The following is a 26,357-nucleotide window of genomic DNA, read 5'->3' as shown; positions in this document are numbered from 1 at the left end:
TCTGTCTGCTTTTTCCCCATAGGATTTATATAGATTAAATATACTCAAACTCAGTACAAATCAGCTACATTTAGCTTGGATGTGTTAATATATCAAAGATATATTGACATCTGCATTTATATAGGAACATTAATTTTGCTAACATTTATTGCTTTGCTTATTTTCTGATAGTTGCCTTGCTTTTATCGACTTACAGTTAGGAGGGTTCCCAGATGTCACATATGACTTTGTTACTAGGATAAAGATATTTTTCAGGTTAATATTTTAGCAAGTTGACATTGAGATCTGGAGTTTATATTCATGTACACAATTCAAAAATTTTGGGAAACTTACTGTTTGGATAGAGATACATTTTATCTCAGTGAACATTTAATAATAAAATAATATGTAAAACCTGTATTTTGTCATAAACTAGAATGAATTAGAAAAGCCAAGTGCAAAAGGATTCTTAACTTTTAAAATGTAGAAGCAAAGTCTGTTGTAAACACTGTCTGGGAATCCTTACTTCACTTCCTGATATTAAAAAAACAATAATACATGGTGTCAAAACACAAGAGAACAATTTGGTATAAAAATAAAAGCTGTTTTTTTGTGTGCATTTTAGCATGGGAATAATCAGCCTGCAAGAACTGGCACACTGTCAAGAACAAATCCTCCTACTCAGAAACCACCAAGTCCTCCCATGTCAGGCCGGGGAACATTGGGGTAAGCATTCAAGTACATTTTACAAGAAAATTCATATGCTAAAGGAAGAGATGTTTCTGTGTTTAGGTAAATGTATGGATTCTTGCTATGGCACCTACTCAGTATGAAACTAGCTTTTATAGTTCATTTTGTTTCTTTTTTTTTCTTTTCTTTTTTAACAGAATCTGAAATGCATCTACTTGTTTTTCAGTATTCTCTATAGGAGTCTGTACTAGACATTCTTTGTGTAGGTAGAAAAGAGCACTATTTATCTTTTAATTCATTAAAAAATACAAAATTATTTATTTCAACTGAAATTACCAGTGTATTCTGTGGTGCTTTCACATGTATTTACAATATTTATATTGGAGAACTTTGAGTAAGTGGTCTGTTTTGTGTAGTTTGGCTTGGTAACCTGCAACTTTTCTGTTTCCCCTAATACATTCTATCTAAGACTTAGGGGTTCTTTACCTAGAATACTTCTAACTGTGCTTGTGCTTATAATCTTAGGGCCCTTCATACTTGAGTAGCTTTGTGGGAAGGCCAGTTGGAGAAGCAAGAAAGATAACAGTTGGCTTCTTCCTTCTCAGTTCTGAAAGCAATAAAAATACTGAATAATTGGCAAGCCATTTCTGAAAGATTGTTCACCTTAACATAGGAATAATATATTAGAGCTTTTTCTAGTGGAGGGCTGGGGATTCATTATTTTATAGTAATAGGGATCAACAGTAAACTTTTTTTATACACTTAATTTTTCTCTTTTTTAAAAAAGATTTTATTTATCTTTAGAGGGGAAAGGGAGAGAGGGAGAGAAATATTAATGTATGGTTGCGTCTCGTGTGTCCCCTGCTGGGAACTGGCCTGCAACCCAGGCATGTGCCCTGACTGGGTTTCTTTTCATTTTATAAGCCCCTTGCCCCTGTAAAAACATATGAAAGTATTAAATATAAAAATTAAAATCATTTATTGAGAAATTAAGCATTACATCTAGGATCATTGAGCATTACATCTAGGATCAGCATGTATTGTACTTGCCCGTTGTCCATATATTTCCATATTGAGGCAGCAGGAAATTGCAGAGGAGATATTTAGTTTCCCTAATGGATAATAGGACAGTGGCTTGTGGGTGACTGAGCTGGGAGTTTGATATTACTGAGTATTTCAAAAATTATAACCATTAATTTTAGAAATAGGGTTAGAACTTTATTTTTGAAAATTATTTCTTCATTTTCAGAGAGAGGGGAAGGGAGGGAGAAGGAGTTGGAGAGAAGCATCAATGTGTGAGAGAAACTTTGCTCTGTTGTCTCTTGAACGTCCCTAACTGGGGACCTGGCCTGCAGTCCAGGCATGTGCCCTTACCAGGAATCGAACCAGTAATCTTTTGATTCTCAGGGTGGCGCTTAATCCACTGAGCCATACTAGTCAGGACAGAAATAGGGTAGAACTTTTAAATTACCTTTTCTATACTTTTCCTCAGAAAAGGTAACAAATTTTAGTATTTGCATAAAGTAAGAAAATTCATGTACTCCATCTAAGAATAGTTGTAAACTTTATATTATTCTTTTTAAACTTGTAGTTGGTTACAAAGGGACAATCACAAATTTGGGGCGGCAATGCCATTTTATCTTTCTTATTCATTATTCCTTTCTCTAATGCTTCTTTAGACGGAATACTCCTTACAAAACCCTGGAACCTGTTAAACCCCCAACAGTTCCTAATGACTACATGACAAGTCCTGCTAGACTTGGAAGTCAGCATAGCCCAGGCAGGACAGCTTCTTTAAATCAGAGACCAAGGACACACAGGTAATCATTCAAGTTGAGTCTTTGAACATTTGAGAGTGGGGTTACTAACTGTACACAGACTATACTGTTGCTAAGTAAAGTACTGTAATGTTCACGCAGTGTGTAAAAGTTGGGGTAATAATATTGCATATGTTTCTGTTAAAGTTTCTGATTTTTAGATTTTTAAATATAACTTATACTATAAGCAGATGGCTACTGTTTCTTCCTTTTGTCAGAGGCAGAGATGTATATTTGGATATAGGCTCAAGAATGTTTTTTGAGACAGTCTTTAAAGATCAAGGTAACTACTCTTAAAAATTTTTGGATAAGATGTTAAATATCAGAAATTATACAACATGATTTAAATTTTTAAGAGGTTGAAAGAAAGAAGACCTAGCTTAGATCTGAGGAAGAATTAATTAAAGAGATTTGATATACTCTAGAATATATTATTGTATAAATTGTCTTTAGAAGTTCTAGAAATCAGTTACCCGGTAGATTTTTAGAAACTTGGTGGTGGAACATAACATACATTTAGAAAAGTATACACTTTATTAAGTACATGACTTAATGGACTAATACCAATGGAACACACTCATATAACCGTTACCCAGGTCAGAAAATGAAACATTACCATCACACCCGTAAGTCTCCCTCAGGCCCTTTCCCAATTGTTACCTGTATCCTCTTCCCACAATAGTAGCCACTCCATTTTGGGGTCTGTTTATGAAATTATACAAATTTATTGTATAATTTAATTTGTTTTTCTTCAATTGTACCTCACTTAATAAATTGAGTAAGAACCTCTCCTTACCTTGACTTTTGGGTTGGTATATTAGAGTTGGAACTGAGCAGAATTATTTTTGGGGTTTCAACTAAATAGGGTATCAGGCTCTTAGATGCTATGTAGTTCGTATTTGTTGTTGTTGCTGCTGTTAGTAATTAAATTCTTATATTGATATCTACAGTTCTGTGAGGACCAAATGGTCTTTTTTTTAATGTTTGTTACTGAATTACTGCATTAAAGCATGATTTTTCTCTTTAGTTTAATTATATGCATTGACTAATTATTAAGAGTTGTTTAATTAGATACTAGGGATATACCAGTAAGATACAGTTCTTTTTTTCAGAAGCTCATTTTGTTAGAACACAGATCAACAAACTTGTATAAAGGGCTACATTGTCAATATTTTAAGGTTTGTGGGCCATGTGGTCTGTGTCGCAATTGTTCAGTTTCCCATCATAGCATAAATGCAGCTACCGACAATAACTAAATGAATGAGTAATTTTTTTAAGGTTTTATTTATTTACTTAGAGTGGAAGGAAGGGAGAAAGATAAAGAGAGAAAGATCAATATGCAAGAGATACATCAATTGGTTGCCTCTTGCACTCCCCCTACTGGGGAACCTGGCCCACAACCCCTGGGAATTGAACCTGCGACCTTTTGGTTTGCAGGCTGTTGCTGAGCCACACCAGCGAGGGCTAATTGAATAATATTTTATTTATGGTAGTGAAATTTGACTTTTATATAATTTTAATTTGTCATAAAATATTATTCCTCTTGATTTTTTCAACTACTTAAAAATCCAAAAAATATTCTTAGCTTATAGGTCATAAAAAAGCAGATCATGAGTCAGATTTCTCTTGTGCTATAATTTGCCAATGCCCAAGTTAGAGAAAAGCCAGTAATTGTAGAAGAGGATAATAAGTACAGAAATATTCATGTCTGTTATGTATTGGTGGCACAAAGCAAGAGCACCTGTCTTGAAGGAGTTAAGGGAGGCCTGTACACTGAAGCTATTTTTTGGAATGTAAACAGCTTTCTCTATTTCTTTCATTAACATATGGCAATGTAATTATAGAATGATCACATTGGAGAAAAAATTTTATCTAGGCAGTGCAAGTCTTTGCTCTGTTGTGTTTTTTCTGATCCTGTTAAGCGAATAATACTGATTTTAGCATATATATGAAAACTAAGGCTATACATGCACACATGTACATTTACATAGATGTACAACATGTACACATTACTTACTAAGCACAACTGTATAGTGTGAGGTCTTATACCTAAGGGATAGGAAATCCATAGTAATTCAAATAGTAGGGGATTAAAGTTTAACAGTAATGAGTGACTATTCTAGAATGCCTTGCACTGAAACTTCACTACTGCTTTTTTGTTATTATTTTGCTCATTTTCCAGAAAATTTCCTGTTTTATCACCAGCCTTTGAGATGAGTGGAGGTTTTTATACCAATTCCAGACTAAAACTGGTTACCTCGTATTTAACTTTTATACCATCTTGTCCATTTTCTTTTGTTTTTTAATGTCTTATGTTCCCATTCTCAGCTGTAAGCTCCATGACAACATGGCTCTTGTCTGCCTTATTCACTGCTGTTCATAGCAGGTTTTAAATAAATCATTATTTCTTAGGTTATTAAGGTTATTCATTTCTTAATAGGGTAATCTCTTCTGATAGTTCTGGGTGTTATGTTAAGATTTATTGGTTTCGAATAGATGTGTAGAATGAGAAACACAGAACCACCTCAAGTATTAGGATTAAAATTTGCATTTAACAGTTTTAAAAATTTCTTTGTATATATATCATTAAAGGGAATGGTTAGTGGTTTTGAGTTGATTAATTTTTTTGGATAAATCACTAGAATTGCTTTTCAAACATTTTTTTCTTTTCTTTGCAGTGGAAGTAGTGGGGGAAGTGGAAGTCGAGAAAATAGTGGAAGCAGCAGTATTGGCATTCCCATTGCCGTGCCTACACCTTCACCACCCACTATTGGACCAGGTATATTATTTATCAGTCTATTTTAATATGCGGTAGTATTTATGAGTTTGATTATGGAAGCCTGAAATAATTTAGCTATTAAATAAAATTACTTATTAAATTTATGTGATTGTTGCTAGAACACAAACACCAACACCAAATTTAAAAACATTTTCAGGTTGGTATTCACATAGTCTGTTTATTTTTTAAACCAGCTATTTCTCCTTACAGATGAAACATTGAATAGCTTTATCAAGTAACCTTTTGGCCATTTTGCTTTAGAAATATTTGTCTTGGGCATAGTCAAGAATTATGTTTATTATTTTAAGAGCAAACTAATATTGTTGATACTGCAACTAAAGAATTAGTGTCTATAAGGTGAATTATGTATTACTGAGTTCTGATGTTACCTTGTAGGCTAGTATCTCAACTTGTGTTAGTTTGTTCTGTGACTTTACTATATTTATGTACGATATTCAATACTTATTTCAGTAAAATACCATGAGTATTAAATGGGGTTATAAAGGGAAAGTCCTTTTACATATTAGATTATATAAAAATTTAAGAAATCATTGTAGAGCATTAAATGAGTCCCTCGATTCTTCGTAAATGAAATGAAGACTTTGTAGTGTTAAAAACAAGAATGACAATCAGTACTGATAGGGAATGGTTTAACTTCTCAAGGATGTTGTTGAAAAGAGAAAAAGCTACTCACAAAAACAGGCATATTTCATAGTCAATGTAGATGTGAATTCAGTGACCTCTTTACCTAGTAAAATTCTTATGTATTTGAACATGCTTTACATATGGCTGTCTCTTTCTCTTTTTTTTTTTCCTTCTTTCCAAAACATTGTACTTTCTTACTGTTTCAGAATGTTTAGTTCTCTTTCTTGCACTCTGACCTGAATTATAAACTATTTTATTAGAAAACATTTCTGTCCCTCCTCCTTCTGGAGCTCCACCAGCACCACCTCTTCCACCACTTCTCCCAGGGAACACTGTGATAGGTGAGATTGCATAACCATTGGAGTGATTTAACTTACTTTGCATAATTTATAATAAACTCCTCTGTTAGACTGCTAGCTTTTATAGTTATTAGGTTGTCAGCGATAATACAAAGTGTTAAATCTAATTTACACTAATTTCTTCTGGTGAAAGGCCTCTGAAGTTACACAGAAAACAAATACAACTTTTTCTGTAATATGAAATGTTTCTGTGCTTAATTTGTGACCAATTTAATGTGATTTGTATTTGTTTAGATTTTTCTAGGAAAATTATAGCAGTGATTGTTCAAAAAATTTTTTTAATTAGTAACCTTTTTAAAAAATGAAAGTTGATTTGGAACTCCCTGGTATATACAACAGTCAAAGTATTAGAGTGGAGGTGGGGGACAGGAGGGGAAACATGGAAAGGACAGTGATGTGTGGTGTGGGGTGCTTTGAGGCTTTCCTGTGGGTCACAATTTGAAAAACTGATATAGCCCAGTACTTAGGGCATCTGAAGATGCGTTGAAACATATTTTTCAGTAAAATACATTTAAATTTTACCCAAGTTGAGGGTGACTTAATTGAGCATATAAGGAATTCCAAATACAGACCAAATACAGACTCCATATAAAAAAAAACCATTCCGCCTAGAAATATACAATATCAATAACTGAATAGAAATGGATAATGAGTTGTTTCAAATAATGAGAGCTGGGTTTCATTAGTGTGAAATAAAGCCATCTTACGACATTAGCAACATCTTTTCATAACATTTTCACTTATACTCAAAGGAAAAGGGGAAAAGGAGGTAGTTAAAAGACCCTAATAATAGAAATTGTTGACAGAGTGCCTGTGTGAAAAAAAATTCCCTCAACCTAATTGATAATCAGGAAAATGGAAATTAAAACCAAAATAACATACTATTTTTCACCCAACAAATAGTTAAAAATAAAGAAGTCTCCTAGTACCAGATGTTGTTGATGGTGGTGTAGTAACAAGAAAGTACAGTATTTTGCCATGTATAATGCCACATTTTTGGCCCAATTTTTGAGGGAAAAATAAGGATGCAAATTATATGTGGGTATAATGAGTGTATACCAGGGGTATAATAGTGGCTATTATCTGTGTATAATGCCCACTAAAACATTGATGTGTATTATACATGGCAGAATAAGGTACATACTGGTTGGAGTTTATTAGTTGATATACTCACTTTGGAAATAATTTGTTAGCTAGTCAAGTTGAATGGGTTTCTACCTTAGATGTATCCATTTCATTTCTAGATATTTATTCTAGAGTACTGGTTCTGAAAATATGGTTATGGGACTTCTAAGGGTTGCCAGTATCCTTTCATGGAGTTTCTGAGGTTTATTTGCCTTTTTCATTCTCATCCTTGTACTGTAGAATTTTCCAGAGGCTGTATGATATATGATGAAATCATTGCTTTGACAGCTAATGGAATGTATATTTGAGTATTTGTGTGTTTTAAAGCTATATCAGTTTTAATTTCTATTACTTATTATTATAACCTACCTCAACAAAAGCTTTTAGACATTCTTTAATTTTAAAGAGTGAACCTTAAGAACATTATGTTTAAAAGTGACCTAGAGCAGTAGCCTTTAGAATATGATCCCCCCCTCACCCAGAACAAGATTGTCACCATGGTAGAGAAAATAGTTAGAAATGTGAATTCTCAGGTCCCATTCTAGACTTAGTCAGAAACTCTTGAGGACTGGAGCCCAGCAGTCTGTATTACCACCACCTCTCCAGGGGAAGTTCTGATCAACACTGAAGTCTGAGAACTACTGTTCTAGAAAAGGTCGTATTTAGGAACATTCAGAGTAGTAGTATTAATAATAGCAAAATTCTGGATGTAACTGAAATGTCTGATAGTAGAATGGATAAATTGTGATATGTTTATATGTAAATATAGCAACAAAAGTGAATGATATATTGATGTGCTTATGAACATGGATGAATCTTAAAAAAGTAATAGCAAAAGAAATAGGAAGCTAACAGAACATAATAATTTTATCATAAATATTTATAAATTTGCAAATCTCTGTATTTAAGATTATATATCTGTAATTTTTTTTAAAAAGCTATATATAGTAAAGAAAGAATGTTTAACACTTACCTTTTAGAGTTTGGGATCCAGAAAGGGACTTACAGGAAACTTCAGTGATACTGGTAGTATTTTATCTCTTGCAGCAGGAAATTTATCTTATTTTTTAAAAATTATATATATTTACATAAATTATATGCAGTCATTACATATCATTGTATATTAGCATATAACCATATGCATACATGTATATGTATAATATATAATATATAAAATATATATCGATTATATATCCTTCGGTATTATTTATTTTATAAAATATTAAAACAAATTCTAAAATAGACATAACTTGGAACTTCTGAATAGTTAATTTTGGATTTTAAATCACCAAGAAGAATAATTTGGATTTTATATACTTTTTATACAGGCCAGAGAAATATATAAAAGTCATTTTAGAGAGATTTGTATTTAAAATGGTTATAGGGTTACTTTAGCTTTTTAGAAAACCTAGCTGTCCAAAGTTATTCATGAAAACTTTTGAATAGACTATTATTTTTAAAATGTCTTTTTATTTAGAAAGTAAGCATGTGGATGATTCAAATAGTGACTGCCTATGGCTCGGGAGCTCCAAAATGTTAACTATTAGCACTTCTTTTAATGAACAACCTCTGCTGTACGGTTTTATCTAACAACTTTTATGACCTCTAGGGGAGGTTAAATCAGACAACTTGAATGAAAATAAACTAGGATGCTGTCTTGTTACTGAGTCATGGTTACATGTTTGAATTGGGCATAGATGATATTATTAATCCCAAAGTAACCTTTGGAAAGTATAATTAACTTTAGAGGCTTTGAACTTTATTAACCTTTTTAGTATTAAATTTCCAAAATGTTGATGAAGATGACATTGAATAAAATTTTGTGTTATTAATACTTTAGACAGTGTAGGTATGCATGATAATTTTTTTAAAAGATTGCTTTGAGTATAGTATGGAAAGAAAGCCTTAAGGTATGGAGAAAGAGAATGGATTTTTTCCCACGAAGCTACCTTAAAATGTCCATATTTTACAGAATCTAAAATTTTTTCCAGTTTTGTTAGTACAGAAATTTAAGTGATACGGAAAAGTATATGTTATTCTTAAAGCTTGCAGATACACAAGAAGTCTGACATTATATGTAAGAGCTTTGAAACTAGAAGTTGTACTTAAAAATGATTCTACTATTATATGTATTGATAACTGCTAATACAGTAAACATTCAAATAAATATAGTACAATATATGGAAAATATGTTTAGATGTTTAAAATTTATCATTTAACCTGGATTTGGCTGGATAGTTTTTTTTTTTAATTCTCACCCTAAGATATGTTCATTGATTTGTAGAGAGAGAGGGAGAAAGAGAGAGAAACATCAATTGGTTGCCTCCTGTATGTGCTCTGAGGATTGAGCCTGCAACCTAGGTATATTCCCTGACTGGGAATTGAACCTGCAACCTTTTGGTGTGTGGGACGGTGCCCCAACCAACTGAGCCACCTGGCCAGGGCTGGATAGATTCTTATATTGTGCTTCTGAAGATTTGGCAGTGGAAAGGAAGAAGTTTGTAAACCAGATATTAATATATTCACATTTAAAAACTGATGCTTTTCACTTCAGACTATCTTTCGGAACTTATTTTGTTGGAGAGACATAATTTACGTATCAAAGCTATGTATTCTAAAGTGATACAGAAAAATTTATATATAATACTAGCAAAGTACTTGGGATTTTGTTAAAATTAAAAGTCTTGAGAAGGTTATTTTTGCAGATTTCCACACAGTATCTGTTTTTCCTTCTGTTTGTAATTTCAGAGATAGAGATATTTGTATTTTTCTCTTTGTATTCTTTGCTTTTCTCTTTATTTTGTGCTGTGGGCTTTAAAAATAATAAATATTTCTGACTGAGAGTCCCCCTCTCTTCGTTCTCCTGTCAGAGGTGATATACTGTGCTCAAATTCTTTGTTGGTTGCCTTTGACTAATGCTTTTCAGCGGCTCCGGGCTCAGCTCCTGGTTCCCAGTATGGCACAATGACCAGGCAGATTTCTCGGCACAACTCTACCACTTCCTCGACATCTTCTGGTGGATACAGACGAACTCCCTCTGTGACTGCTCAGTTTTCCGCTCAGCCTCATGTTAATGGAGGTCCACTTTATTCTCAGAATTCAAGTAAGCTTGTGCTTTGCAGGCATACAGCATCAGTGGAGCTCCTTTTGAAGGAAATTATTTGAAACTTATTTTTGCCAGTGATAGACAACAATTGAAACCATGCTATTTGATATCTATTTTTGCTTTAAGAAGTTGTTTCTTGAATCATACTGTATTAAAAATAATTGCTTATCACTTTCAGGTAATTTAAGTTTAGTGTACTTACTAAAATTTAATACTTTAAATAAGATATTTTTTATTCTAAATAGAACTAGAAAAGAAAAAACACTGAAATTAATTAAACTGAATTAATTTTTATTGGCATGTTTGAGGCTGTTCAATAACAGTAAAATTTTAAGCACCTTTGAATGTTTTTCTTTAAAGTAACATAAAATTGCTGGCTATCACTTTTTAAGCTTGTTAACCTATACTGAAATGAGTTCAGAATCATTAAAAAAGTTAGTGTTGTTTGCTTATTCTGTCTCTGAATAATTATAACAGTGGGGAGAATTTTTTAAAATTTCTTCTTGTTCACCTCAAATTGCACATCTCAACACTAACTGCAACTGATGTTTAAAAGCTATTAAGACTAGAAAAATAGTTTGGGCATATAATGTTTGGAAATTTGAATTGCTTGTGGTAGTCATTAATTTCACCTTCCATATCAAGATGCTTAACCCAAAAAGGAACAACAGATAAACAGATCTGAAATGAGTTCATTTTCCAGTGTTTGTTACTGGCTTACAGGGTGATCACTGGGACTAGACTGAAACACACTTTCCTCACAGAGCTTTTGTGCCTACTTTCTAGAGATGCATGTTTTATTAGTTGACTTTAAAAACACTGAATAAAATTGGTAGTTACAAAATAGTCATGGTGATATAAAATAGTACAGAATAGGGAATATAGTCAGTAATATTGTAATAACTGTACATGGTGTCAGATGGTTACTAGATTTATCGGGGTGACCACTTCGTAAGTTATCGTGGGGTTGTAAACCTAAAACTAATATAATACCATATTCATATGTTAATTGTAATTTAAAAATAAAGCATTAAAAGAAAGAAAAACCCTGAATACTCGATGTTTACGTAAGAAGTTGGTTTAAGTTCTTTTTTATTTATAATACATGTTCTGGACATGTATTTTAAAGCACAGCGATGGGAAAGATTTTTTTTTTGTTTAAATTCTAGAGTTAAAGATTAATTGTATTGTGGCAAAAAAGAAAAACCTTCTAAGGCTTGAAAACCACTTTAGCAGAAATGTTAGAATTCACAAATAATCCCCCAAATTATACAACCTTTTTCTAGACTAAAATGGTTCATCCAAACAGACTTTACCAGGTAGGATCTTACCTTACATTTTTCCTGGTCTCCTTTGGTAGTGAAAAGTAGCTAGGGTCATACTGTTCCACAGATTATCTGCTTATTAGTTTTATGAACTTTTTTCATATTATGCTACATTTTTAGACCCCATCTTTATGTTTATTTTTTTCTTTTCTTCACTTGGACATTTAATTTACTCTGCAAATAAGATTTTTGGTGACTCTTCACCTAATCCATGATTGTGTAATTATATTTGAACAGTACTTGGGTGGGTTGATTATTGACAGACAAGACATTTTCATTACTGAATGTCTCTTTTGGATATTGTAAAGCAAGTTTAGTTTCAAGATTTTCAAACATACTATTATATGTTGTCAAATTAATTGCCTTCAATCTGAGTTACTGTTGGTGTTGTAATAGTATGTAAATGTTTTTAGTGTTTTGATGTGCATATTTCCTTTTCTGTCTAAATGTGGTGGTGATAAAGATGAGTATCTTTACAGCAAAGCTTTACTTTTTCTTTACTTACTAACCAGCATGGCTAGTTACTAAGTGGTGTTTCTAGAAAAATTTTTTCATGTTTGTGGGAGATTTTTAAAATGAAAAACTGTAGCATTTTAAAAAGCTGTCTATATACAAAGTATCAGAATGAACAAAGACCAGTGTCATAGTGAAGTGAATGCTGTTTTTAGACATACAATGAATTAATTCCTTTAAATTATTGAGTCTTTGAACACTGAACCTCTAAATTTTTATGCTTACCCACAAAATTTTAAAATTAGATTAATTGAAGCAATCCTTCAATTACACCAATCTTGGGAACCAATAAATTGTTTCTCCATCAGTTTAGTGTTGTTAACATTGTGTGATTACTAGTAAACTGGATTTTGCGATCCATTCCCAATTGACTCTATTGAGCAATCTTTGGCAGTTACTGTCTTGTTAAAATGAACAGAGTGGTAAGCATATATATTTACTTTTAGTTTATTAACAGTTTTTCAATACATTTTCTGCACATGTGAGCATTTGATATTTCTTATAAATAATGTCCTCTACACAAAGAAGTTGAAATATGTTTCTAGCTACTCAGTGGTAGAAATTACTTAAATGCAAGTAATTACATATTTTAAACTATTGTTAAATCAGGTTTCCTTTATCAGAACAGTGATAAAAAGAAAGAAGGTAACTTTTGAGATACCTTACTCCCTAAAACTCACAAACACCTAACATGATATGTGGAGCGCTCCTATTTCCTAGTAAATTTAGGAGTGCTGTCTTTAAAATTCTCAATTTAAAGAGTAATAATAACCTTGTTTTATGAACAAGGGTTTTTTCCTGGAAAGCTGTGTGTGTAAATTTTTATGTATGTGTGTTTGTGTATATATGTAAGGTAAGAACTGTTCTTAAAGGAAACCTGTGAGAATGTAGTTATTTATATGGAACAATAGCTACTGCATAACATATTTGTTTTATCAGTATTTATTTGGGTTCTAACTTATAACATTACCCTAATGGTAGACCACCCTGTTAGGTTATAGAAATATGGTAAAGATACGGTATCCTAGAAACCTCTATCAGTATTTCACTGTTAACTATTTTTGTAAGCCTTAGAATTTGAAATTTTCATTGCATGAAAGTCAATGTGAGGGTAAATTGAAATCTTCCCCAATCAATAAAACATTAGGATTAAATTATTATTTTTTTTAATAAAATTAACCAACTGGCTAATAAGCACAACTAGCTGTAGATTTTCTTATGTGTAATGAACTTGAAGGTTCTGCAGGTTTTTGTTTTGTTTTTGTTTTGTTTCATTTGCAGACTGTTCTTTGCATACTTATGTTTGTGGTCCTTGTAACTGACTTCTGCTTTTTGTTTGTTTCCTTTTCTTTCCTTTATCTGTTTTACTTCCCCATACTCTGTTGTTGCTATCAGTTTCTATTGCTCCACCTCCTCCCCCTATGCCTCAGTTGACTCCACAGATACCTCTCACAGGCTTCGTGGCCAGGGTGCAGGAAAACAGTAAGTTTGGAAAAACTTAGCTATCAAAGGGTAGAGGCTCTCTCCTTATAGCATGCATGGCTGATGAGTCATCGTTTTCCTTACTCTTGTTGAGAAGCTAATCTTACCTTGAAAACAGGTGCAGATATGTTATTGAAACTGAAGAGCACGGTCTTCAGTTTTTTCTCTTGTGCATGATTACTGACCTATATAAATTTCAAAACTGCAACTTTAGGTATTTACATGATCTAAAACGTGAAATCTGATCTTTGCAGACTCTTACGGAAAGGATAATCGAACACAAAAATTTAAGTTGTATGGTAAATACTAGCTTTCAATAATTATTAGGGGTATTAGAAAGAAAACATTTTGTGTTTAGTTTTCCCCAAATTCATCAAGCTATAGATTGTTACACTGTGAGATTAATTTTATTATATAATTGGGACAGGTTTTCTTTTTTTTTTTCTTTAGTTGCAAGAAGTTTTTTGAAAAAGCTTTGTAGCCTCAGATTTGGATGCATGAATAATTTTTTAATCTACATAAAGATTCATTGTTAAAATAAGAATGAACCTCCAAGAATAAATAAATTATATCACGTTCTCTATCCATATAAGTGATGGTCATTATAGAGCCCTCTTCTTGTTTTGGCTAGCTACATGCAGGTGCATGCAAATCTGTCATCTTTTTAAGGACTTCTGTGAAGGAAAATCAGAGAGTTTTGAAAGTTATTTTAAATATACAAATTTAATTAGGATACAGAGTTTATATTGTTAACTGATTACTTTGAGGTTCTGGAAGATGTGTATTCCTAGTTACATGATCATAGCGAATGTTAATTTGGCAAAATGAAGAATACTACAATTTATTATTTGGGACCACACCACGCAAATAAATCTCAGAATGGTTTGAACAAATATGTAACCCACCTGATCAACCAATCTTTCAGGAGAATACATTGTAGCAAATTCTATTCAGCTTTCGCTGACCTTGTGTTGCATGACCTATTTCCTCCATTCTTCCAGTTAAATATTTGTTAATTTAGTATTACATGTTGTCTTTTGGGGAGTAATACACATGGTCTAAGACAAAGTACCTACCTGAAAGAAATATATAATTTAATGGACTTTTTATAGAACACTGTAGTTTCAAAATATTAAAGTTTCTGAGTGTAAACCAACCTAATTTGTTTGAAAGCTCTGTGTTTAAACATACAAAAATAAGTGAATCTTATTTTTAAAACTAAGTGAATAAGGGTAAATTGTTGGTCTTTAAGTCTGTAAGAGTTTAAAACCTAAACCAGTTAAACCTTTTGAACTACCTTACAGCCAGGAATTTTTAGAAACTGTTTAAAAATAATCATTTAGTTGGTCCAGAGCTTATTGACAAGCTCTTTGGTAAATTTAAATAGAAATTCAAGAGTTAAATGTACATGAAGACATGCCTGGTTTTTGCTAACGAGGTGCACGGTGCTAGTTTAGTTCCTTTCACCAAACATAAACTTGAGCCAGTCAGTTATTCTTTCTGTGCTGCAGAATGTCCAGTTTTATTTGCCATCTGTTTTCTTTGAAAGCATGTTAGGAAGGATGGTGAGAAACTTCAGTATCATCAATGTCTTAAATGTTATATAAAGTACAAATTATTTTGTGTTCTCTTAAATATTTAGTTGCTTAACTATTGAGTTCCACCAATTCAAAGTTGGTGATAATGAATGCATGTAACAGTTAACATACTAATAAGTATATTTCAGTTGAAGATATGTTTAGGGTTGATATCTGAAAGCATTTTTGAACTAACACAGGATGCTAGGTAAAGTATTATGCATAGATAATTGGATTGACCAGACTCCTGCCCCTGTGTATATATAGTTTGAAGATAAGCCATGTAGATTCACAGTAGTTGGACATAAAGATAATTGAGTGAAAACATTAAACTAGTAAGTTATGCATAAATCAAGCGTAAATGCAATTGAGGGATTTAAGGCAAACCATAATGTACACATTAATCTAAATTAAGAACATAAGCTGTGGCTCTTTGATGTCAGCATGGATTTGTACCCATTTTCTTCTCCTCTCAATAATAATGGAAAGCTTTTAAGGTTATTAATGGGCAAAAATAAAATAGACCCAAACATTTAATAGAAGAATAATTTTTAAACCTATCAGAATGAACATTATCACACAGGACTTGTTTTCTAATAGCCTTTGCGTTCTTCAGCAGGATAAAATAGAAATTCACAGAATTGAAGTGGAAACAGGGCCATCATCTGCAGATGTTTTAAATCTTGATCCCTTGGTTATATTCTCAGCACATTATTCCAAATAGGGTAGAGTAAACTTCAAAACCTGTATTACACGACAGATAATGACTGCTTCTTTTGGTCATATACAAAAGGCCTTAGAAATTGGCATTTGAGTTAGTATATTCGTATTCTAAACTTATTCCCTGAAGATACATGTAATTCCCATATTAATTTGTATCAGACACTTTTGTGTGTCTTTAAGAATTAATTGTGTTCCAGTTTTGAATTGCTTAATGTTGGGAGCATTTGTTGCCTGGTGTCATAATAGTTCAGTGAACCGAGTTCTAGCCATTTACACTTTTGATTATTTAAATCACACACAGACACATACCATAACCATCTAGAATTGAAGTATGAGTTGTTTTTATTTTTGCATGATATAAGTTACTTTATGTGTATTTGTTTGTTTTAATTACCTTACCACAATACTTTATTTTTAAAATCTTTGTTGTGGACATATTCTCAGAATGGATCTTTAGGCTATAGTCTTGCCCTCATGTTGTGCTTATATTTTACTAGCAATAAGACAAAAATCTTAACCTGCTATATCTGCATTATAAATGTTGATTATGAATACAACCATTTTTTAAAATACTCATTGAGATTTTCTACTAGTTTGGAATTTTAATTTTAATTTTCTCATAAAATTTACATAGAAGAATAGAAAACCTATATGTAGAAGCAGACCTAATACCAACTTTTCTTTTTTTCTCCATTAAAACAAATAAAATTAAATATCTACCCTCTGGACACTTATTTCTGGGGAACTAAAGATTTTAAAAACTAAAATCAAGAACGTGAATGTATACAATGAATGGTTATCAAACTCTTAGTGCAATGTTATAATATTTATTGTCATCCAAATAAGAAAAGTGATATAAGGCTTATTTAAGGAGCTAGGCTAACTAAAGAGTAACATTTATCCTGACCTGAGTCTTGGAATAAGGAAACCTCTTTACTGCTATAATTCTTATAAAAAGAGATACTGTCTCCTAACCTCCTGCATTTGTTAATTTGTAGTACTTCCTAATGCTTTCATTTTTTAGCTCATTTTATTATAGGAAATTATTTTTAAGAGTAATGGAAGCTTTAACACACCAAGCTTTTATTTCTAATCATTGCATGTTTTATTATAGTGCATGCTGTATATTAATTAGAGCTTTCTTAAATTATTTTATGAATTTCCATTTACTCTAGTTCCTGATTCAAATTAATTATTTGATTTTTTCAGTTGCTGATAGTCCAACTCCACCACCACCACCTCCACCAGATGACATTCCCATCTTTGATGACTCTCCACCTCCGCCACCACCCCCTCCTGTGGATTATGAAGATGAGGAGGCTGCAGTAGTTCAGTATAATGATCCGTATGCAGATGGGGATCCTGCTTGGGCCCCCAAGAATTATATTGAGAAAGGTAAGGTACAATTATCTTTGAATTAGGGTAAAGGAAAATAACCTAATTACAGGATTTAGAGCTATAAAGAACATCTAATCTAGTGTTTCTCAACCTTTTGAATGATTTTACCAGTCAAGATGGTTTAGTTAAACCTTGTTTCCTATACATTTTCAGTATAAAGAGAGGATTCTTAATATTCTAAATGAAAAGTATAATGTTAGATAAGCTTTTTCAGATGAGAGTGCTTCTAGCTGGATTTGCAGACAGTGCTTCTGTCTGCATTTTATAAATGAAACAACTAAGACACAAAAAAGGAGCGAAATGATTTACTCATCATGTAATTAGTAAAGATTTAAAACAGGATTTCTAAGCTCTTATAATAAAATAGAAACCTTTCATAGCTAAATATTTTAAAATCTATGGGGATTATCATGAGAAAAAGTCTCACTTAAGGTTTTCAGTTAGTTGATCATATAACAAAAGAGAAAGTAATCATTAGATTTTTATTTTATGAAGTTACATATATGTATAATTCTGACATCCAAATATACCTAACTTGCCTGACAATCATGATAATTATTTATTAAGAAATAGTGGGTGGGAAACAAATCCTGTTTTTAGAGCGTTTGCCTTTTTTCATACAGTTATGTGCTATTTAAAAGTCTGTATTTGTGTAGAGTTCTGAAAGATGCTTATAATTTAGGTGATCACATTTGATTGCATTTGAAATGTATTCCCTTTCATTGGCTGTATTGGATTAACTGACCTTAAGCAAGTAGCAGTAACCCTTGAGACTTACCCTGTTCTCTCCTGCCCTAGTTTTGAATACGTAACTAAAAGTAAATATGTTGTTTTCCTTTTTTGTATTTTTAAACAGTAAATATTCTGTATGTTGTTTGGGAAGTCATTAATATTGTACTTTACATTTAGATTCTCATGTACATTCAAATACACATATGTTGTGGTTATTATGAGGATGATAAACTTGAGTAGTCTCTTATTCTGATTACAGTTGGTAACTCAGGATGAATAAAAAATATCTTCACAGTTTGAAATGATGAGTCTTAAAATGAGGGGTCATCACATTTTTTGAGGGGGAGAACAGCCAGATAAATACTTTAAAATTTTCGAGATATAATGGACATAACATATTAGTCTCAGGTGTACAACCTAATGGTTCAGTATTTGTGTATATTGCAAAATGAAATGTTTAAAACTTTGCCAGCCACGTAGTGTCTTTTCATCACTGCTCCACGCCACTGTTAATAGCACAAAATCAGCCATAGACAGTAATGAAAAAGTGGATGTGGCTGTATTACAATAAAACTTTATTTACAAAAGCAGTGACTTAGATTTGGCCATGGGCCATTGTTTGCAGACCCCTATTCTAAACCAAAAACTTATATTTAGTAGTTTTCTAACGAGGCACATGGTTTCTACTATTCTTACTCATATACATCTATGAATCCTGGACAGGAAAATGGATATCAAATTGTTAATGGTCAGATGCTCAACAGTAAGAGTTACTGAGAGAATATGTGCATTGGGGGAGGGGAGGTTTCATTTACAAAGGGGACTTGGAAAACTGAAACATTATTAATTGAGCTTGGTATGTTTACCAGCTTCTGTGTAAGTGGAAACAAGAATAAGAGGAAGTAAAATTTTTATTCTGCTGAAAGACTTTGAGGATGTCAGGCCTTTGTCACCATTAGTTTAAAAGTCTGTAACACTCAAAATTAATTCATTGTGACTGAATACAAAGAAATTATGTTATCAAAGTTAAACCAGAAATAACAAGTATCAACTGACAAATTAATAATTAGTAGTTGACTTATTATTGTATTATTTTCCTTACTATGTCTAGCAATCAGTTCTCTTGTTTTTTTAGACAAAAATAATAGCAGGATAATAATTTAATATTATTTATTTATGTTTTAGGATTTTTTAAGATGACTTTACATGTCGTCGAGCTTGTAATCACAATACTATGATCCTGCCGCTGCAGCGTTAAAATGGGAGTGGGCTTGTTGAGTTTACTTAATACAGCATTTTATATAAAGGGGGGAAAAGACTGCCTATTTTAATTTAGCAAATGATTTTACTAAATTCTAGCAAATTTAATTTACTAAATGCTATCAATTAATATTTTAGGTCTCTTCTTATTATAATTCCCTAGTTCCAAATAATTATGGGGAATAGCTATCTTTCATAGGGGAAAAGTTCCAGAACATCTTAAATGTCTTAAGAACTCTGTTGAAAGAAAAACTACATGAAGCAAATCAATGAAATAAATCCGTATCACATACCATTTCCATTTACTAGAAAATTACATATAATTTCACAATTCTTATGCTACAAAGGCAGGATGAAGGGATAAATTCATGAACTAGTAGTTTAGAAAACTAGTAATTTTTCAGTGTCTTTCTACAACACTGCAAAGAGTATTTTAAACTCTGATTATAATCAGGTACTACAGAATTGTAAATAGTTAAATCTTAGTTATTTCTCCTGTTGACCTTCAAAGTATGTAAATATTTTATAACATAATTTTAAATGTAACCCCATATTACATGAATATTTTTCTTGGGTGAGTAGATGATGTTTATCTCCAGATATGTGTATTTTCAAATTAGATAGCTGGTTTACTGATTGGCCATGCAGCTTTGCTCAATAGTTATTTTGAAAAATGATGTTCTGCACATGGTGGCACTTAAGATATTTGGACAAAATAATTGAACTATCTAATAAATCCTAAAATTCAGAGATCTTCCCTAAATAGATTGGTAGAGCACTATTGATTTCTCTAGTTTACCTGGTGATGTTAAGAGTTAAGATTATTCATAAAAATAGTTGGTTTTGTTATACTATAGATTTAATTGTCATTACATTTTAAAATTCAATTAAATGTTAGATACAGTGCACTCACTTGTTATTTCAAATCTTTTTCTCCATAGTTGTGGCAATATATGATTATACAAAAGATAAGGATGATGAGCTATCATTCATGGAGGGTGCAATCATTTATGTAATAAAGAAGAATGATGATGGCTGGTATGAAGGAGTCTGCAACCGAGTGACTGGTCTGTTTCCTGGGAACTATGTTGAATCAATCATGCACTATACTGATTAATTTTTTTTTTTGCTTTTAAAGTAGATACTTATTAATACTCAGTTATAACGTGGGACTGTTAAATGGTTAACAAGATTGTTTTAAAATGTGCCCATATTTTCAGAACATGCTGTTTTATTGGTATAATTGAATGTCTACCTGTAAGCATAAATCTTTTGAGGCAGTTTGTGTATTGCTAAACAGCAATTTATACAAGATGCTGTCCACAACTGATTATGCTTATATATTTACTTACACAATGTTAACTTTATGACCAGCTTAAATATTCTGGGGATGTGGGGTATATATAATATTTAACAAATCGTGATTCAGATTGTACCATTACATGTTTCAGTGCAGCATGGTTACTAATGCTATGTCAGACTAATATTAAAATCAGAAACTTAAATGCTGGTGCTGGTCATACATTTTGTTTAGACTTCCTCATTTTTGAAATATAACTATATTTGTTCAAAGCATGCATACAAATTTCTGTATTGAAATATACTTTAAAAATCCAAGATGCTTCCAATTTGTGTAATATTTTCTTGGGAGTACTTGTACTTAGATATCTTGAAATGAATTGAGTCCCTAAGGTTTCCATGTGAAACAAAACAAACAAAAAATGGGTTACCTGTAATGTCATTTGTACCTGAGTTTTCTAATGAGTGAATTTGCATTATAAATTTTTTCCATTCATAAATACATAAGTGAACCAAAGGTTTTTGTCCTTTCTTTCATTGATTTACTTTTAAGAAAAATTAATAAAAGATACTGATTTATTGCAGAATTATGGTTCTATTTTCTCAATATATAAACTTGGAAAAAATTTTAGCCTTAACCTGTTCCAACATCAAATGTGATTTTTGCAGATTTAAAATCTGAGGTTATGTACAAGTAAATCTACTTTTAATTGCTTTTCTAAAGTAACTTTTCAGAACTAAGAAAATGTGTAACAGTCTACACATTCTGTAGGTAAAATTCTTAAGGATTGCTGTTATCAGTTTTCCAGTGGACTGCTGTTCAGTGAAGGGAAATTATAAGTATCTTTTACATACTTGCAGAAGCAGATGCAATTGGTTTTTGAATAGGCACTATTTAATCCATTCCTGGCACTAGCAACATAAAATTTTTAAAAATTAATTGGGGAAAAGGTGGGTCATATATTAACCAGTGAACAGCGATATACATGACCAACAGATTTGTATTGTCTTAATTGGAATGCAACACATGCACTTTCTGTCTCGTCTTAATATCAGGGAGGTTTAGAGGGATATTTTCTTTTGTGTATAAATCTGTATTGCTTAGGATATTAGAGCACTCAACTGTGGGTTTCTGTGTATTGAGCAATTGTTTGGATTTCAAATTACAGTTATGTACTGGGTGTTACAGACTTACAACAATATAGTAAATGGTAAGATTAGTGCACAACATTTGTTTCTGAGAATTAAAGACCATTGCTATCAAATCAATGTGACTGCTGCATATGCATTTTGCCTTGTTAATTTTAAACATGATTTCGTATCATTAGTGATCAGCTAAGCTACTGTTTTCATTTTTTTTCAGTTTTGTATATAACTCATCTAAATTTTATGTACAGTCTTTTATAATAAACCATTCTCCTATATGAAGTTTTGGATATGGTTAAAATCTAATTCTGTCTAAAATGTAGACTTCACAGTTCTTTCACATTTACTCCTATGGTAAAACAAGATGAACGGTTTGAATTTTAACGTTGATTATTTATTTGTGTAATGGCTTTACATGTGAATATTAACAGTGTAAACAATATCACATATAACCATCAAGATACTTCAATTAGAATTCACAGGACTAGAATGACAGTTTGAAATGATTTAATTATTTTAAAACTTTTCTGAAAAAAACTAACAATAAAAAGAAATGCCCATCATTAAGGTTGAAATGATTTTTAAAAATGATTTTTGGTTATCTGCACACAAAGCAAAGTATATTCCACAAAATTCTTTAGGCACAGTCTGGTAAAATAGCTGCCAGAAATAATAGAAAGCCTGTCATTTATCTCTTGTGAGTACAGTTTCTGAGAGTTGTATGAGGGCATCTCTTTCTGGGGATGGTCGAAGTTTACTGATCTCTCTTATTGCTTCGTGGCAGTACCGCTGGGCGAGGTAGGTCGTCTGTTGCACACCATCACTCTATGAGATACAGAAAAAAACAGAACAGATGCATTTTACCTACTGGATCAACTCTTAAATTCATTACAATGAATTAAAACCTATTTTTGAGGTTAGATTAGTTAATAGCCAAACTGTTTCTAAAGTTTTCTCTTCAACTCATGGTTCTAGCTTGCTCGGCCTACTTCTTTTAGGCCCTTTTTTTTCAAACTAAAACAAATTTTTACTCTATTAGCATGGAAAGCAACTAACTTATTCATATTGAGTACATATCTATTTTTTATTGCTGTTGAAGGACTTTTCTGCCCCCCACCCCTCTGCACCACCCCAGCGATCCCCACCTCCCTCCCGTTTCCACCCCTCTCATTACTGTCCATGTGTCCTTTATAATTGTTCCTGTAAGTAGCAATGTATTTTTGATTAAAAAATTTTAAGGTTCTATGCACATAAAAATATGTATATAATAACTTTCCCCTTTTTATTTAATTTATTGGTGTGACACTTGTTTACAAAATTATATGGGTTTTAGGTGCACAATTTCACAACATACCGTCTATACACTGTATTGTGTGTTCACCACCCCAAGTCAGATCTCCTTCCATATGCAATAAATTTTTAAATGAGAAATATCTAAAGTGAAAGTTTTAAAAAGAACATATCCATATTTAAAATGTACAGAAGAGCCGATGATGAAAATCAAGTTCTCTTTTTCCAAAGGCACCACCTTTTTTACACATTGGTATTTTATTTCTTAGTTACCAATTTTAGTTACTATCTATTGCCTTCCTCCTATGATCCAAATTTGAATATACAGGGTAGGGCAGAAGTAGATTTACAGTTGTGAGTATGCCAGTTTATTCTTCTGCTATTAATTATCATATTTTTCCCATATGAACAACTGGAAACCTTCTTTTGCACTGCCCTCTATTACCACCTTTAGGTCTTCTATTGATTACATTTCCCATCATGTAGCATCACCTTCTGACCTTGAGTAGATGAGGAAACCAGTGCTTCTATTTTGTTTTAAAAAATATATTGTATTGATTATGCTATTATAGTTATCCCATTTTTTTCTCCTTTATTCCTCTCCACCCTGTACCCCACTCCCACCAGCATTCCCCCACCTTAGTTCATGTCCATGGGTTGTACATTTAAGTTCTTTGGCTTATCCATTTCTCATATGATTCCTTACCTTCCCTGGTCTGTTTTGTACCTACCATTTATGCTTCTTATTCCCTGTACCTTTTTCTACTCTCTCCCATGTCCCTCTCCTCGCTGATAACCTTGCATGTGATCTCTATTTCTGTGAATCTGTTCCTCCTGTTCCAGTTGTTTGCTTAGTTCATTTTTAGGTTCAGTGCTTGATAGTTGTGAGTTGTGGTCATTTTACTATACATATTTTTAATCTTTTTCTTAGACAAATCCCTTTAACATTTCATATAATAAGGGCTTGGTGATGATGAATTCTTTTAACTTGACCTTATCTGGGAATCACTTTATCTGCCCTTGTATTCTAAAGGACAGCTTTGCTGGATAGAGTAATCTTGGGTATAGGTCCCTGTCTTTCATGACTTTGAATACTTCTTTCCAGCCCCTTCTTGCCTGCAAGATTTCTTTTGAGAAATCAGCTTATAGTCTTATGGGAACTCGTTTGTAGGTAACTGTCTCCTTTTTCTCTTGCTTCTTTTAAGATTCTCTCCTTATCTTTCATATTGGGTAATGTAATTATGATGTGCCTTGGTGTTTGCTTCCTTGGGTCCAACTTCTTTGGGACTCTGAGCTTCCTGGAATTATATTTCCTTTATAGATTAGGGAAGTTCTGAATTTTTTCAGTAAGTTTTCCATTTCTTGCTCTTGTTCTCCTTCTGGTACCCCTATGATTTGGATGTTGGAATGTTTGAAGTTGTCCTGGAGGTTCCTAAACCTCTCTTCATTTTTTGAATTCTTGTTTCTTCATTCTGTTCCAGTTTAATGTTTATTTCTTCCTTCTGCTCCAAACCATTGATTTGAGTCTCAGTTTCCTTTTCTTCACTATTGGTTCCCTGTATATTTTCCTTTATTTCACTTTTCATAGCCTTTACTTCTTCCTTTATTTTGCAACCATACTCAACCATTTCTGTAGCATTCTGATTACCAGTGTTTTGAACTGTGCATCTGATAGGTTGGCTGTCTCTTCATCGCTTAGCTATATTTTTTCTGGAGCTTTGATCTGGTCTTTCATTTGGGACATCTTTTTTTGGTCTCAGTGCATCTGTTACCTAGTAAGGGGCAGAGCCTTAGGTATTTCCCAAGGTGAGACAACCCACATGCTGTGTTGTGGCACTGTATGGTGGGGGTTTCTGGGAAGGAACAGTGCACTTGCTCGGCTCTTGGTCGGCTTTCAGTCACTTCCTCTGCTACCCACAAGCAAATTGGGCCCTTCTGGTGCTGATTCCCAGGTGGGTGGGTTTGTATACATTTTAGGACCCTGTGGCTCTCTCCAACAGACACTTGTCTCTTCAACCCCCACAGGTTTTTTTCAGTCAGAGGTTTTGAGGCTTTATTTCCCCACACTGGAACCCTGGGTTGCACAGTATATATTGCTTCCCAGTTGTTCCTCTCAGTTTATCCGCAGGCAAATGTGGAACTGCCCAGTCTGCCAGCTACCACCTAGCCAAGAGTGCTCTCCAGCCCAGCTGCCCATCTCTGGCCCTCCTACCAGTCTGGATGAATGTTTCTTTTCTAACTCCTTGGTTGTTGGGGTTTCCTGGCCGTTCTGCTTATTTTTTGTCTGTAAATTTATTGTTGTCCTTCATTTGTGTGAAGAGGCAAAGTGTATCTACCTACATCTCCATCTTGGCTGGAAGTCTCTCTCTGCTTTGAACTGTGCATAACACTATAGTCAGGTTTGCGTTTGAGTCTGTAACCGTGTTTTTATGTTGGTTCTTTCTAAAAGCTGAACACTAATAAAGTATCATTTCCCATAATGTAAAAATGTTTACTATATGATCAAGTCAATAACTTTATTTCCTTCTCCATAATTCCAAGTTCACGATGCTTCTGTCATTATTCCGTGTTAGGAGTAGAGTATTCCTAACGTTATGAAAGGCCTCTGATTTTCTATATTCTACCAACTAACACAAAATAGGACGTGTTTTAGTTTGCTGTGCCTTACTGTTCTACATTCTATTTCTGAATGTAAATGCCTCCTTTTCTTCCTTTTTGGAAAAGGTGCTCCTGATTCCTAACATTTCTAATGGCTTAATCATTCCATTTGTTACTTGTTTTTAGCTCTTTTACAAATGTCACTGCAGGATGAGTTTTTTATTGAATTCTTGGTTTCAGTACCTACATCTTCCTCCTTGTTGGGGTTTACATTCTTTTGCTGAAATCGCAAATAATTTATTCAGAAAATGTGTATTGGAAGCCAACATTTTGGTCTTTAAGTGTGATAGTGACTTTTGCTTTCAGAGTCATTGGACTGGATATAGAATTATAGGTTTGAAATGTTTCCTCATCATTTGGAGGCCCTTGCTCGCTGCCTTCTGGTTTTGTTACATGATTTTACTGATGGTCTTAGGAGCTTTTTCTCATTATCTTCCCTTGCTGTTTACATTTT

General features: G+C 32.7%; 2 protein-coding genes across 12 annotated transcripts in view; one reads left to right on the top strand and one right to left on the bottom strand.

Moving 5' to 3' along the window:
- Positions 1-22,078, top strand: part of ABI1 (abl interactor 1) — a 122,116-nt gene extending 100,038 nt beyond the window's left edge. For 3 of the 10 annotated variants that reach the window (XM_053654785.1, XM_037146332.2, XM_053654786.1), the window contains 8 exons: positions 605-705; positions 2,349-2,489; positions 5,165-5,265; positions 6,171-6,251; positions 10,321-10,497; positions 13,734-13,820; positions 17,330-17,515; positions 20,452-22,078. In XM_053654785.1, the coding sequence (XP_053510760.1) occupies positions 605-705; positions 2,349-2,489; positions 5,165-5,265; positions 6,171-6,251; positions 10,321-10,497; positions 13,734-13,820; positions 17,330-17,515; positions 20,452-20,627 (1,050 nt within the window). In that variant the 3' untranslated portion in view covers positions 20,628-22,078. The remainder of the gene's footprint in view (positions 1-604; positions 706-2,348; positions 2,490-5,164; positions 5,266-6,170; positions 6,252-10,320; positions 10,498-13,733; positions 13,821-17,329; positions 17,516-20,451) is intronic. The other 7 variants (XM_037146326.2, XM_037146325.2, XM_037146327.2 and 4 more) reach the window with 4 other exon arrangements.
- A 34-nt stretch (positions 22,079-22,112) lies between these two features.
- The window catches only part of PDSS1 (decaprenyl diphosphate synthase subunit 1), a 40,243-nt gene continuing 35,998 nt past the window's right edge, over positions 22,113-26,357 (bottom strand). For both annotated transcript variants that reach the window (XM_037146334.2, XM_037146335.2), the window contains exon 11: positions 22,113-22,780. In XM_037146334.2, the coding sequence (XP_037002229.2) occupies positions 22,640-22,780 (141 nt within the window). In that variant the 3' untranslated portion in view covers positions 22,113-22,639. The remainder of the gene's footprint in view (positions 22,781-26,357) is intronic.

The sequence above is a fragment of the Artibeus jamaicensis genome, unplaced genomic scaffold, assembly GCF_021234435.1.
Source record: "Artibeus jamaicensis isolate MK-2021 breed Jamaican fruit bat unplaced genomic scaffold, CSHL_Jam_final contig_867, whole genome shotgun sequence".
Lineage (NCBI taxonomy): Eukaryota > Metazoa > Chordata > Mammalia > Chiroptera > Phyllostomidae > Artibeus > Artibeus jamaicensis.
Note: the sequence above shows the minus strand (reverse complement) of the source record. Positions and strands in the feature narration are given on the sequence as shown.